The following is a 14,959-nucleotide window of genomic DNA, read 5'->3' as shown; positions in this document are numbered from 1 at the left end:
TTACAAGTGTTGCTGTGACCCCCTAGGAAAAGGTTATGCCCCGCCCTGTACATGTGGGTTACCTGTTATGAAAAATGAAAAATAAAAAAACTTTATATAAAATAATAATAAACGGAGAACAGCATAAAAAGAACAGAAGCAAAGGCAGAATATAAGGAAAAACAGCTGGATGACAGATTAAAGAGATGGAAAACCAAAGCTTTGCACGAACAGCACTTGAAAAACATTGAAGGAAAATGGGATGACAACTTGACGTGGACATGGCTTAAGAGGGGAACCATCAAGAAAGAAACGGAAGGTTTAATCCTGGCTGCTCAAGAACAAGCATTACAAACTAAGGCCATGAAAGTGAAGATACAAAAATCCACCGACAACCCAAACTGACGACTTTGCAATAACAAAGTCGAAACTATTTCACATTTAATATGTGAATGCAGCAAAATCGCACAAACTGATTACAAAACTAGACACGACTGAGTTGCTAAATTAATCCACTGGTCACTATGTAAAAAAATATGATTTACCCGTATCCAGAAAGTCATGAGAACATAAAGTGGAAAAAGTTATCGAAAATGAGAAAGTGAAGATCTTGTGGGACTTTCAAATGCAAACGGATCGTCATTTGGAGCACAACACGCCAGACATCACAGTTGTGGAGGGCCGAAGTGTACAGTTTATTGATATCGCTGTTCCTGGAGATGCCAGAGTCGTAGAAAAATCACTAGAAAAAAATATTACAAAATATCGCAACCTGGCCATCGAAACTACACGGCTATGGATGAAGCATGCAACAGTGATACCCATTGTCATCGGGGCACTTGGCCCCATGTCCAAGAATTTTGCAGAAGACACCCACAAATTGCAGCTTCCCGCAATAACACCAGCAAAACTGCAAAAAATTGCGCTGCTCGGAACATCTTATATTTTAAGAAGGTCCGTGGTTGATACTTAGGATGCTGGCAGCAAACCATATCAACCATTAGCACCAGTCACTGGTATTTGTGGTGCATTTTTGAATGTTCAGTTGGATGAGATTCATGTTTAATGAATAAAGTATAATAATAATAATAATAAACCTGGTTCAGTGGTGGGTTTCAAAAAAAATTCGAACCTACTCTGTGGGTGTGGCCTCCTTTGTGGGAGTGGCTTGCCAGCCATGTGACCTGGTGGGAGTGGCTTGCCAGCTATGTGTTTTCTTCCTTCCTTCCTTCCTTCCTTCCTTCCTTCCTTTCTTTCTTTCTTTCTTTCTTTCTTTCTCTTTCTCTCTCTTTCCTTCCTTTTGTCTCTCTGTCCCTTTTTCCTTTTTTTCTTTCATCTCTCACTTTTTCTTTCTTTCTTTCTCTTTCTGTGTGTGTTTGTGTTTGTGTCAGTGGTGGGTTTCAAAAAATTTTGGAACCTCTTCTGTAGGTGTGTCCTGCTTTCTGGTGGAACCTCTTCTAACCGGTTCGGTAGATTTGACGAACCGGTTCTACCGAACTGGTGAGAACTGGTAGGAACCCACCTCTGACCTGGTTGATACCTAGGACGCCGGCAGCAAACCGTATCAACCATTAGCACCAGTGACTGGTATTTGCAGTGCATTTTTGAATGTTCAGTTGGTTGAGTTTCATGTTTAATGAATAAAGTATAATAATAATAATAAACCTATTTGATACCTAGGACGCCGGCAGCAAACCGTATCAACCATTAGCACCAGTGACTGGTATTTGTAGTGCATTTTTGAGTGTTCAGTTGGTGGAGTTTCATGTTTAATGAATAAAGTATAATAATAATAATAAACCTGGTTGACACCTAGGAAGCCGGCAGCAAACCGTATCCATCATTAGCACCAGTCACTGGTATTTGTGGTGCATTTTTGAGTGTTCAGTTGGCTGAGTTTCATGTTTAATGAATAAAGTATATAAGAATAATAATTGATATCTGTCTGCCTGCTCATCTGTTTCTCCAATTTCAGAAAAAAAGCCGGGAAGAGACGTGTGGCGAAGGCAGTGGCGTGGAGATTTTGGAAAACCAGCCCTATATCGATGGCCCAGGTGGTGATGGGCAGTACACCCACAAAGTGTACCATATTGGTATGCATATCCCCAGCTGGTTCCGGTCGATACTCCCAAAGGCGGCTCTCCGAGTCGAAGAGGAATCCTGGAATGCATATCCTTATACCAGGACGAGGTACCACCCAGCGATTTCCCCCCCCCCCTTTGCATCTTTACCTCATTGGTGTTGTGGGCCGCCAGTGGAGCTGGCAGCCGATTCGGACAGTGAGGAGGGTTGGGGAGGAATGTGGGCCGGTCCTGGAGTCTGGGGAAGGCTCGGACGAGGGCTCTGGGTCGGATTTGTATCCAAATGACAAGGCAGGTTCTACCACGTTGGCAAAAAAAAGAGAAAAGCTTTGTGAAAGCTGAAGTGCTAATCAAATTCTGCGTTACTCTGTGAATCCTGGAGGCCTTTTCATTTAATTTACGGGCTTTTTACTTATGAAAACAGCCGCCTTTATTACACACCACTTACATGTGGGGGACTGATGGTAGGGAGTGTTGTGGCCCGCCGGTGGAGCTGGCGGCAGATTCGGAGAGTGAGGAGGGTTGGGGAGGAACCTGGGCCAGTCCTGGAGTCTGGGGAAGGCTCTGAGGAGGGCTCTGTGTCGGAGGGAGAGAGGGGGCCAGGGCCGTCCGACAGTTCTCAGCTGCCTTTGGAGTCAGACATCAGAGAGGCAGAGGAACAGCTGGAGCCTGTTCCCAGTGTGCGCATGCGCAGAGCTGCCAGACGAAGGGAACGGCTAAAGAACAGGGGTCGACTTGGGAGTAAGGCCACAGGTGGATGGTGAATGGCCCCTCCCAGAGGTAATAAAAGAGGAGCGAAAGGGGAATGGAGTTTGCAGGAGACTATTAGTTCGCTTCATTGGTTCGTGACTCTCCGAGACTCCTTGCCAAGTTCTGCAGAGATCGGCCGGGCAGCTCTCCAAGCCAGATGAGTTCTGTGACCGTAAATCCTCCCTTGAAAGACTTTGCCGAATGAGCAGAATTCACAGCCAATTAATAAAAGGGTTTTTTGTCGGGACCAGGAGTTTGTTTCATGCTCTTGGGAAGCCTCGGTCAGAACAGGGAGGGCTCTGACATGTTTTGAAGCGAAGAGGTTTTTAATCTAAGCTCTTTTTCTTCTCCTCCTCCTCCTCCTCCCTCAGGTACACCTGCCCATTTGTGGAGAAATTCTCCATCGATATCGAAACCTATTATATACCTGACTCAGGAGAGCAAGCCAACGTGTTCAACCTTTCCCCCGCGGAGAAGAGACACACTGTTCTGGGTGAGCTTTTGCCCTCCCCAGGCTCCAAGAATGCCAGGGAGGGGGGGGGAGACTGCAGTGGACTGGGGGGGGGGTCACACACGCATGCGCAGTTGGGCGGTTGAGGGGCAGTTTCCTGTGGCTCGCGCCCATTTATTCTGTGTGTCGTCCGTCCCCCCCCGTCCCCCGCATTAGATCCTATCGATATTGTGAAGGATCCCGTCCCGCCCCACGAATACAAATCGGAGGAGGACCCCAGGGTCTTCAAATCCGCCAAAACATCCAGGGGTCCTCTGGGAGAAGACTGGATCCAGGAGCACAAAGACAATCCCGGCGGGTGTCCCATCATGTGTGCCTATAAACTCTGCAAAGTGGAGTTCCGTTACTGGGGGATGCAGTCAAAAATCGAGCGCTTCATCCACGACGTTGGTGAGTCTTTGGTCTCGGGGGGGTCTCCCATTTCTTTTAGGGGTGGGTGGGGTCCCGGCTCAACCTCCTTGCTGTCAGTTGCGAAGTCGTGTGTCAGGCAAGCCGCCATTTTTTTCTTTGGGGTCTTGGTCCTGCCACACTTCCTGTTAATCCTGCCATGCATTTTCTGTTGTGGGGAAATGGGATTGTACGGAGTTGGATGATAGGTAGCCATAACAGCATTCTTTCTAGAAAGACAAGGTCATCCTTTGTCTCTGCACCTGACCGGAATTGGATGGCTCGTGGAAAGTCTCCGGAGGCTGGGACGGGCAAAAATGCCCCCGTACCATCATAGTTCAGGAGGCTGAATAGGCCACGCCCACCATGGCCACGCCCCCAGCAACCGGGCAGAGAACCGGTGGCTACCATTTTGGAATCCCAGGATGCCGCTACCCAGGATGAAAGATATCTTGAAACTGAACAAACCCAGAGAGATACATTACTTAAAAAATGAGACCCCCAAATAGACCACCACCACCACCACCACCTCCTCCTCCTCCTCCTCCTCCTCCTCCTCCTCCTTTTCCTGCTGTGAGACCCAGGTGCACCTTCCAAAAAAGTTCTAGCTACCTTCACAGCTTACAGAAACATCATGAATTCTCTCCAAGGGTCCAGAATTTCAGGAAGGAAGGATTTATATCTGCATAGAGAAGATACGCTTAAGGAACACGGTGGCTCAGTGGCTAAGACGCTGAGCTTGTTGATCAGAAAGGTCGGCAGTTTGGTGGTTCGAATCCCCAGCGCCGCATAACGGAGTGAGCTCCCGTGACTCGTCCCAGCTTCTGCCAACCTAGCAGTTCAAAAGCAGGTTAAAAAAATGCAAGTAGACAAATAGGAACCACCTTTGGTGGGAAGGGAACAGCCTTCCGTGTGCCTTTGGCGTTGAGTCATGCCAGCCACATGACCACGGAGACGTCTTCGGACAGCGCTGGCTCTTCGGCTTTGAAACGGAGATGAGCACCGCCCCCTAGAGTCAGGAACGACTAGCCCTCATGTGCAAGGGGAATCTTTACCTTTAGGGAAGTAAACATGGAAATAACGATTCTCTTAAAACGGATTGGCAGATGGAAGGGTTTCATTCCTTGAGAAACTTCTGTAGCTTGCCTTAACACCGGGGTGTCCAAACTTGGGAACTTTAAGACTTGTGGACTTCAACTCCCAGAATTCCCCAGCCAGCCAAATCTCCCCTAAGGTCAGTGGGGCCTAACGGCCAGAGAGAGAGCAGAGGGGCTGACCCTATAAGGTAGGATTCTCCAACCTTGAACCCAAGAAAGCTGGTTTGATGATGGCTGACTTTCGTTTCCCCGTCCCCCTCCAGGTTTACGGAAAGTCATGGTAAGGGCTCATCGGCAGGCCTGGTGTTGGCAGGACGAATGGTACGGACTCACCATAGAGGACATCCGGCAGCTGGAGAAGGAGGTGCAGCTGATGTTGGCTCAGAAGATGGCCCAGTTCAGCATCAACGAGCCCGATCTAGAACCCCACCTTCCTCAAGACCCCCTGAACGAGCGCAATGTGGAATCCAAGGCCATAGCGCCATCCACCGAGGGGGTGGATGCCGCCAGCAATACGGACGAGCCTTTGCCGAGGCGAGTGCTGACCAAGCAGTGGTCGACGTCTTCCAAATCCTCTTCCAAAAGAGGAGGTGAGTCGGGGACCCCCAGCCGGGAAAGAGAGAGCGGTGGGAAAGGGGGTCCTGTAGTAGATTTTAGTGTAGGGTGAGGAGAATATTGTGTTGAATAGAATTGTCTTCTTCCTCTTCTCCTTCTTCTTTCTTCTTCCTCCTTCTTCTTTCTCCTCCTTCTTCTTTCTTCCTCTTCTTCCTCTTATTCTTCCTCCTCCTCCTCTTCTTCCTCCGAATCTTCCTCTTCTTCCTTCTTCCTCCTTCTTCCTCCTCCTCTTCTTCTTTCTTCGTTCTCCTCCTCCTTCTTCCTCTGCTTCTTCCTCCTCTTCTTCCTCCTCTTCTTCCTTCTTCTTCCGCCTCCTTCTCTTCTTCTTCCTTCTTCTTCCTCCTCTTCTTTCTCCTCCTCCTTCCTCTTCTTCTTCATCCTCTTCTTCCTCCTCCTTCCTTCTTCTTCCTCCTCCTCTTCTTCCTTCTTCTTCCTCTTCCTTCTTCTTTCTCCTCCTCCTTCTTCCTCTTCTTCTTCTCTCCTTCATTCTCTTCCTCTTCTTCTTCCTTCTTCTTCCTCTTCCTTCTGCTTTCTCCTCCTGCTTCTTCCTCTTCTTCTTCATCCTCCTCTTCTTCCTCCTCTTCTTCCTTCTTCTTCTTCCTCCTCCTTCTCTTCTTCTTCCTTCTTCTTCCTCTTCTTCTTTCTCCTCCTCCTTCCTCTTCTTCCTCCTCATCTTCTTCCTCCTTCCTTCTTCTTCTTCCTCTTCCTTCTTCTTTCTCCTCCTCCTTCTTCCTCTTCTTCCTCCTCCTCTTCTTCTTCCATCTTCTTCCTCTTCCTTCTTCTTCTTTCTCCTTCTCCTTCTTCCTCTTCTTCTTCATCCTCTTCTTCTTCCTCCTCCTCTGCAAACCCCACTCCCTTCTAACACCAATGATATTACCTAGTTGGATAATGAAACATTTGTAAGGAAACCTTTAAAGTCAGGGAACACCAAGGACACCACAGATTCCTCCCCCTCCTCTTCCTCCTCCTCCTCCTCCTCCTCTTCCTCCTCCTCTTCTTCTTTCTCCTCCTTCCTCTTCTTCTTCCTCTTCCTTCTTCTTTCTCTTCCTCCTTCTTCCTCTTCTTCTTCATCCTCTTCTTCTTCCTCCTCCTCCTCTTCCAATCTGCAAACCCCATTCCTTCAAGCCCTGATGATGTAACCTAGTTATCTGATGAGTGGTCTGCAAGAAAACCCACCATGCTCAGAGAGCACCGAGGACCCGTGGCTGATGGGTTTGGGGTTCCCGTGCCATCCACCATCAACTTTGCTATTCACCAACACAATTATTATTTCTCAGCAGCGGAAAAAACACAGTCATGCCTAGTGCGGCCTTTGCACAACTGCAAGACACCTAGAACAAAAAGCAGATTTCCCCCCAAGCTGTAGTTTTGGTGAGGGATGTCAGCTCCCTTCGGAATGCGGTTTTGATTTTCTGTCTGCCTGCATTTTTTCATTAATGTGCATCTTGCTGCCTGGAAGAGCTGTGGCTTTTCAGCACCGAGCGTCTCTGCTTAACGAAAGGCGGAAGGTCTGGTTTGGAGAGACAATTAGTGTTGATAAAGAAGCAGGGGGGGGGGATGAATTAATCATTCTCTGGTCTCAACAACTGCTGAAATTGGGAATCTTAGCTGACAGCCCCAGGCCTGGGCTTAGATCGCCCTAAATGCTGGGGAATCAATCAATCAATTTAGCTATCCATCCATCCATCCATCCATCCTCTGTCTGTCTATCATCTATCTATCTATAGAATATATCTGTCTGCCCGTCCATCCATCATCCATCCATCCAACTATATTCATCCATCCACTGTGTCTGTCTGTCTGTCTGTCTGTCTGTCTGTCTGTCTGTCTATCTATCTATCTATCTATCTATCAATCATCTATCTATAGAATCTGTATGTCTATCCATCCATCATCCATCCATTCAACTATATTTATCCACCCATTCATCCATCCTCTATCTATCTACCTCTATATCTATCTATCTATCTATCCATCTGTCATCTACCTACCTACCTACCCATCCATCCATCCACTGTCTGTCTGTCTGTCTGTCTGTCTGTCTGTCTGTCTGTCTGTCTGTCTGTCTATCTATCTATCTATCTATCTATCTATCTATCTATCTATCTATCTATCTATCTATCTATCATCTATCTATAGAATCTGTATGTCTATCCATCCATCATCCATCCATTCAACTATATTTATCCACCCATTCATCCATCCTCTATCTATCTACCTCTATATCTATCTATATCTATCTATCTATCTATCTATCTATCTATCTATCTATCTATCTATCTATCTATCTATCTATCTATCTGTATCTATCCATCTATCTATCCATCTGTCATCTACCTACCTACCTACCCATCCATCCATCCACTGTCTGTCTGTCTGTCTGTCTGTGTGTCTATCTATCTGTCTGTCTGTCTGTCTGTCTGTCTATCATCTATCTATAGAATCTGTATGTCCATCCATCCAACCATCCATCCATCCATCCATCCATCCATCCATCCATCCATCCATCCAACTATATTTATCCATCCATTCATTCATCCATCCCTATCTATCTATCTATCTATCTATCTATCTATCTATCCATCCATCCATCCATCCATCCATCCATCCATCCATCCATCTATCATCTACCTACCTACCTACCTACCTACCTACCTACCCATCCATCCATCCATCCATCCACTATCTATCTGTCTATCTATCATCTATCTATAGAATCTGTATGTCCATCCATCCATCCATCTTCCTATCCTATCCTATCTCCATCATCCATTCATCTATCTGCCTGCCTGCCTGCCTGCCTGCCTACCTACCGACCTACCTATATGTATGCATATTTTGCTTGCCCGTTGTGGTTATTTCTGCATTTCAAGCATGGAAAAGAGAGTTTTTGCCTGCTTCAAAAGCTGTTTTTCTTCTTCGCTTTTTGCAAACCTTCTTAACATAAGAAAGGAAGCTTTTTACTGAAAGAAAACAAAAACAGAAAAACCCCACTAAGTTCAATTAGACCACTTCCTTTGCTAAATTGCCGGCCTGTACATCCAAAGTGGTCCCCCCCCCCACACACACACCCTTCCCAAGTTTATAAATAGCTTTACTCATTCGGAGCAGAAAGCAGCCACGGAGGTTCGATGATTGCCGGGCAGGGGATTGTGAGGGGCTCACAATCACCCCCACCCCGTAAACCACGAGTGACCAGTGTTGGAGAGGGAATTTGGACCTGGAGTGGGGTAGCATCCTTGGGTCTGCCGTGTCTTGGATGAGGGGGGGGGTGTGTCTCTGCCAGGAGAGGCAGTGCCCTGGGTCTCCAAGAAGAACAGATGGCATCAAACTCCCTTTCTTATTCCTAGCAAGCCCCTCGCACCACAACATCTCCGAGTGGAGGATGCAAAGCATTGCCCGCGACTCGGAGGAGAGCTCCGACGAGGAATTCTTCGATGCACACGGTAGGTGGGGAACACATGCGCGCCCCCCCCCACGCACCTTTTCCAAAGGGGTTGCCTTAATTGGGGAAGGGGCCGAGCTGGGACTTCGGATTCTTCTTGCCCGCAATTCTGGCCCCATCTGGGCAAGCAGGAAACTCTTTGCAGAAGAGAAAAGTTTATTGATGGAAACTTTGGGGTAGCTTTGGCAGTTTTAATGGTGGGTGGGTTTTAAGGTGGGTGGGTGGAGAGGGAAGGAGATCCAAGAGGCTCAGAAGGACAAAATAAATTAAAACAAAAAAGGCAACGGGAGTTTGCCTTCCGCCCCTCAACCCACGCCCGACTGGCAGATGATAAAAATAATGATTAAAAATAGAATGTTAAGGTATTTATGCCTTAATTGCTTTCTCTTTCTACTCCTCTTTCTCTACCTTCCCATCCTCTCTTCTTCCTTGTCCTCCTCTTCTCTTTTCTCTCCTCTTCTCAACTTATATCTGCTCTCTTCTGCATTCTCTTCTTTTCTCTTTTCTCTCCTCTCTTCTTATATCTGCTCTTCTCTTCTGCATTCTCTTCTTTTCTCTTTTCTCTCCTCTCTTCTTATATCTGCTCTTCTCTTCTGCATTCTCTTCTTTTCTCTTTTCTCACCTCTCCTCTTCTCTTATATCTCTTCTTCTCTTCTTCATTCTCTTCTCTTCTTTTCTCTCCTCTCCTTATCTTATATCTGCTCTTCTCTTCTGCATTCTTCTTTTCCCTTCTTTTCTCTCTCCTCTTCTCCTTATATCTGCTCTTCTCTTCTGCATTCTCTTCTTCTTCATTCTCTCCTCTCCTCTTCTTACCTTATATCTGCTCTTTGCCTTCTTCTATTCTTGTCTCTTTTCTCTTCTCTTCTCTTATATCTCTTCTTCTCTTTTTCATTCTCTTCTTTTCTCTTCTCCTCTTCTCCATATATCTGCTCTTCTCTTCTGCATTCTCTTCTTCATTCTCTCCTCTTCTTTTCTCTCCTCTCCTCATCTTATATCGGCTCTTCTCTTCTGCATTCTTCTCTTCCCTTCTTTTCTCTCTCCTCTTCTCCTTATATCTGCTCTTCTCTTCTGCATTCTCTTCTTCTTCATTCTCTTCTCTTTTTATCTGCTCTTTGCCTTCTTCTCTTCTTGTCTCTTTTCTCTCCTCTTCTCTTATATCTCTTCTTCATTCTCTTCTTTTCTCTTCTCCTCTTCTCCATATATCTGCTCTTCTCTTCTGCATTCTCTTCTTCTTCATTCTCTTCTCTCCTCTCCTTTTATCTTACATTTGCTCTTCTCTTCTGCATTCTTCTCTTCCCTTCTTTTCTCTCTCCTCTTCTCCTTATATCTGTTCTTATCTTCTGCATTCTCTTCACTTCTCTTCTCTTCTCTTTTCTTTTCTTCTCTTCCTTAGAGGCTATCTCTGAGAACGAAGAGGTCTTCCCGAAAGAGATTACAAAATGGAGTTCCAACGATCTCATGGATAAGATTGAAACGGCAGAAGCAGATGAAGTCCCAGGTAGCCTCTATTTAGGGAACAAATTGAGGGGTACAGGCTGTAATCCTCTCGGATGCTTTGCACAACTTAAGAGTTGTGGAAACGGTGGCGAGTAACCTCTTCTTCCCTAAAGGGACTCGTCTCCTCTGAGGGAAGGAAGGACTTTGGCCTACTCTCCCCAAGAAAAGCCAAAGACCTCCCAACTGATTGTGTTGAGTTTGGGTCAAGCAACAATGGCCATAACTTTTCTCTGGATTAACTCCTGACGTTCTCTCTGGCAGGAGAATTGTCCTGACCTAAGCTTCCCCAAAAAGGAGAAGGCAGATTCCTGGTCCCGACAAAACCCCTTTTATTAAGCGAATGTGAATTCCTCCCCTTCACATTCAGCCAAGGCCTGGCAAACAGTCTTTCAAAGGAGTATTTATCACCACAGAACTTATCTAGCTTGGAAAGCTGCCATGTCCATATTTTCCCAATGAAGTTCTGTGCAAGGAAAGACTACAGAATCTCTGAGATTCACGGACAAATCTTCACACTCCTGAAATGAATCTAACAAACGAAGGAATTGTTTTCTGCAAAAGCCCACTCCCCTTTCGCTCCTCTTTTATTCCCCCTGGGAGGAGCCAGTCACCTTACGCCTGTGGCTTTACTCCCAAGTCGACCCTGATTTCTTAGCTGTTCTTGTCTTCTGGCAGCTCTGTGCATGCCCACACTGGGAACAGGCTCCAGATGTTCCTCTGCCTCACTGCTGTCTAGCTCTGTAGGCACCTGATCACTGCCAGGCGGCTTTAGACCCATCTCTGCTTCTGACGCCCAGCCCTCGTCAGAGCCTTCCCCAGACTCCAGGACTGGCCCATGTCCCTCCCCAATCTCCTCACTGTCCGAATCTGCTGCCAGCTCCACTCGCTGCTGTCGGGCCACAAGAATAAATCCAGATCATACGCCTATTTTTTCCCCCTTCCAGATGACCCAAATCTTGAATCAGCTGTGGGATACCATGTCGGATGCAGCGTGGAAAGACTAAGCATTATTGAGGTATAACGTTTGAACCCATGCCCTGCTCTTCTTGAACAGCAAACGAACGTAACTATTCTGCACCCCTTCTTCCATGATCTGTCCCTAAAACCTGAGACGGGGACTGCAAAACCGCTTGGTTTGTTCTCTTGAGGGGGCTCCCCCAAAATGTGGTCCCAGAATTACGGTCCTTAAATCGTTGCGGTCGTACGTCGAGGCGACATATAACCAATTTTATGAGAAGGTGTATGGTGGTATTAAGTCAATGATGCAGTCATTAAGTTTCCTCAGTGGGTATATTTTTTTTTCCTGGGAACTAGGATTAAATGGGGGAGCCCAGTTGCAAATCACAGTTGTGCAATTGTGGGGAGGCTGTGAATGGCCATAAATGGTTACCAAAAAAAATGTGTTCACATCAGGGGCGATATTCAGCAGGTTTTGACCAGTTCTGGAGAACCGGTAACGGAAAATTTGAGTAGTTCAGAAAACCAGCAAATACCACCTGTGGCTGGCCCCGCCCCAATCTATTCTCTGCCTTCCGAGTCCCAGCTGATTGGGAGGGAATGGGGATTTTGCAGTATCCTTCCCCTGGAGTGGGGAGGGAATGGGGATTTCGCAGTATCCTTCCCCTGGAGTGGGGAGGGAATGGGGATTTCGCAGTATCCTTCCCCTGGAGTGGGGAGGGAAGGGAGATTTTGCAGTATCCTTCCCCTGCAGTGTTGAGGGAACAGAGATTTTGCAGTATCCTTCCCCTGGAGTGGGGAGGAAATGGGGATTTTGCAGTATCCTTCCCCTGCAGTGTTGAGGGAATGGAGATTTTGCAGTATCCTTCCTCTGGAGTGTTGAGGGAACGGAGATTTTACAGTATCCTTCCCCTGGAGTGGGGAAGGAATGGGGATTTTGCAGTATCCTTCCCCTGCCACACCCACCAAGCCACGCCGACAGAACCAGTAGTAAAAAAAAATTGAATCCCACCACTAGTTCGCATGACCGCATGGGGGAAGACATGGGGCAGCTGTAACTCTGAAGTCACTTTGGGGGTTGCGTCGTAGCTTCGAACATTCGCTAAGCAAGCAGCCATAAGCGGAGTAGTCCCTTCTATCCTCTCCATGCGAAACCCAGGGAGTTTTCCGGGAATCCGATCCAGTTTTACGCCACACGTCTGGCTAATTACGAGGAGGATAAACACGTAGCGGCAACAGTGTTCAATTAAGGTTTCAATGTGCCAAGGGGAAGCTGGAAGCCGTGCAAAAAATCTGAACAGGTTCCAGGAGGAAAAAAAACCACCTCAAATCTATTCTTGTCACCCTTCCAGCTGATCCTCCTCGTTGTTTACGTGTTGTCTTCTCGCCCGTGACACCTGAAGCTTCACATGGTGTCCAGGTGTCCATAATGACGTCCCCGAGAGTTTTTTTTTAGTTTATTGCACATGGCACAGCAAAATTAAACGCCGTCTTCAGTGTACGTTATTAACGCTAAAACTAAAAACACAAACATACATTCTTTACCTTCTATATAATTGAAACTGAAAACCCGATATTGCACTGTTCTGACCCCCTCCTCCGTCCAGTAACGAATGCCGAGACAAGCTTAACTGGAATGTACTTTAATAGCAAGACACCAAAACCTTGGTGGCTGAAAGCCAAGTATAACAAACAGATAAGGACCTTGGCAGCAACTCAGGCAGCAATAAACACAGATAAGGCTTGGCAGCAATCCAGCCTGCCAAGCTCCCAGTACTGTCCTCCGACATTCAATCCTGCATTGACTTCTGCAAAGAGGGCCGTGTACACAAGTAGCTTTTTATAGTCTGGAGAGGAGCCTAATGACACCAGCTGAGTACAATCACCTCCTGTAATTGCATAATTGTTCCTGACGCCTAGTAGCTCTTCGATGGCGTGCATCCAGGAACAACTCACTACTGGCTTCCGGCTCACTCTCCCTTGTCTCCTCCCCACTGGTCCAAGGCTCAGGTGCCTCCTGGTGGCCAACCAGTTTCTCTGCGCCCTGCTCAGAGTCGGAACCCTGTCCAGGGTCTTCCACATCCTCCAGAGCCGACTCAGAGGGCCCCTCGCTGTTGGAGTCTGGTGGCAGCTCCAACGGCTCCTGCTGGGCCACAACATTGCACTATATCGTAGAATTCAATATGGTTACTGCTGGGACAGAAGCTGTTTTTCAGCCTATTTGGTCTTGATTTTTTTGCCCTGTACCGGCTACCAGATGGTAATAGTTAAAAAAAAAAAGATGAGATGGATCTTTAAGAATGTTTTGAACTTTCTTAAGGCTGCGGGAGCTCTAAAGCTCTTCCGAAGAGGGGAGAGGGCAACCCATGATCCTCTGGGCTTCCAGTTGATTGGACCCCCCCCCCAAAAAAAACCCTTCCTGCTTCTCCAACAGGTTCCTTGAGAATCCACTTGATCTGAATCTGGTCTCCTTCGCTCTCACCTTTCCAGGATGAAGCCGTCCCACCGCTGGCCCAGCCCAGCGACATCCATGTCCTCCTTTTGGTCCTCCACGGGGGCAACATCCTGGATACAGGAAGCGGGGAGCAGAGTTCCAAGCAAGGGGACGTCAACACCATCGCCACCGCCTTCGAGACGGTCATCCGGGTCCATTATCCGGCCACCCTTGGCCGGATCGCCATCAAACTGGTCCCTTGTCCGGCCATCTGCTCGGAAGCGTTTTCTCTGGTCTCCAAGTGAGTGAGAGCTTGGTTTTGGGATGGATGGGGTTTAGGGAAGGGTTAAGGCTGTTTCCCCAAAAGGGCCTTGGTGTCAAACCCAGTCACTGGTTTGTTTTATTGCTCAGTGAATTTAAGCGCCAGCTGTGGATCTCACATCTGGCTTTGTTTTTGAGGGCTACGTGTATGGGACTGGGAAGGAGACTTCCTTAAGCCCCGATGGGGCATAACTCAGTCTCCACCACCATTAAGCTATCTTCATCCAGCCATGTATCTGCCTTCTCTCTCCCTCCTTTCCTTCCTTCCTTCCTTCCTCCCTCCCTTCCTTCCTTCCTTCCTTCCTTCCTACCTAACTACCTTCCTTCCTTCCTACCTACCTACCTACCTACCTACCTACCTACCTTCCTTCCTTCCTTCCTTCCTTCCTACCTACATTCCTTCCTTCCTACCTTCCTTCCTTCCTACCTACCTACCTACCTTCCTTCCTTCCTTCCTTCCTTCCTTCCTTCCTACCTTCCTTCCTACCTTCCTTCCTTCCTACCTACCTTCCTTCCTTCCTACCTTCCTTACTACCTACCTTCCTTCCTACCTACCTACCTTCCTACCTACCTTCCTTCCTTCCTACCTACCTTCTTTCCTTCCTTCCTTCCTACCTACCTTCCTTCCTTCCTACCTACATTCCTTCCTTCCTTCCTACCTACCTACCTACCTTCCTTCCTTCCTTCCTACCTACCTTCCTTCCTTCCTACCTACCTTCCTCCCTCCCTCCCTCCCTCCCTCCCTCCCTCCCTTCCTTCCTTCCTTCCTACCTCTTCCTTACTACCTTCCTTCCTTCCTTCCTTCCTACCTACCTACCTACCTTCCTTCCTACCTACCTACCTACCTACCTTCCTACCTTCCTTCCTTCCTTCCTACCTACCTAC

General features: G+C 47.4%; 1 protein-coding gene across 1 annotated transcript in view; it reads left to right on the top strand.

Moving 5' to 3' along the window:
• Positions 1-342: 342 nt before the first annotated feature.
• Positions 343-14,959, top strand: part of PITPNM2 (phosphatidylinositol transfer protein membrane associated 2) — a 53,618-nt gene continuing 39,001 nt past the window's right edge. The window contains exons 1-9 of the mRNA XM_032229342.1: positions 343-348; positions 1,898-2,169; positions 3,182-3,303; positions 3,478-3,711; positions 5,069-5,395; positions 8,771-8,866; positions 10,259-10,363; positions 11,307-11,377; positions 13,810-14,054. Of these exons, the coding sequence (XP_032085233.1) occupies positions 343-348; positions 1,898-2,169; positions 3,182-3,303; positions 3,478-3,711; positions 5,069-5,395; positions 8,771-8,866; positions 10,259-10,363; positions 11,307-11,377; positions 13,810-14,054 (1,478 nt within the window). The remainder of the gene's footprint in view (positions 349-1,897; positions 2,170-3,181; positions 3,304-3,477; positions 3,712-5,068; positions 5,396-8,770; positions 8,867-10,258; positions 10,364-11,306; positions 11,378-13,809; positions 14,055-14,959) is intronic.

Source organism: Thamnophis elegans, chromosome 13 (assembly GCF_009769535.1).
Source record: "Thamnophis elegans isolate rThaEle1 chromosome 13, rThaEle1.pri, whole genome shotgun sequence".
NCBI lineage: Eukaryota > Metazoa > Chordata > Lepidosauria > Squamata > Colubridae > Thamnophis > Thamnophis elegans.
The sequence above is the reverse complement of the archived record's forward strand: the minus strand, read 5'-3'. Positions and strand labels throughout refer to the sequence as shown.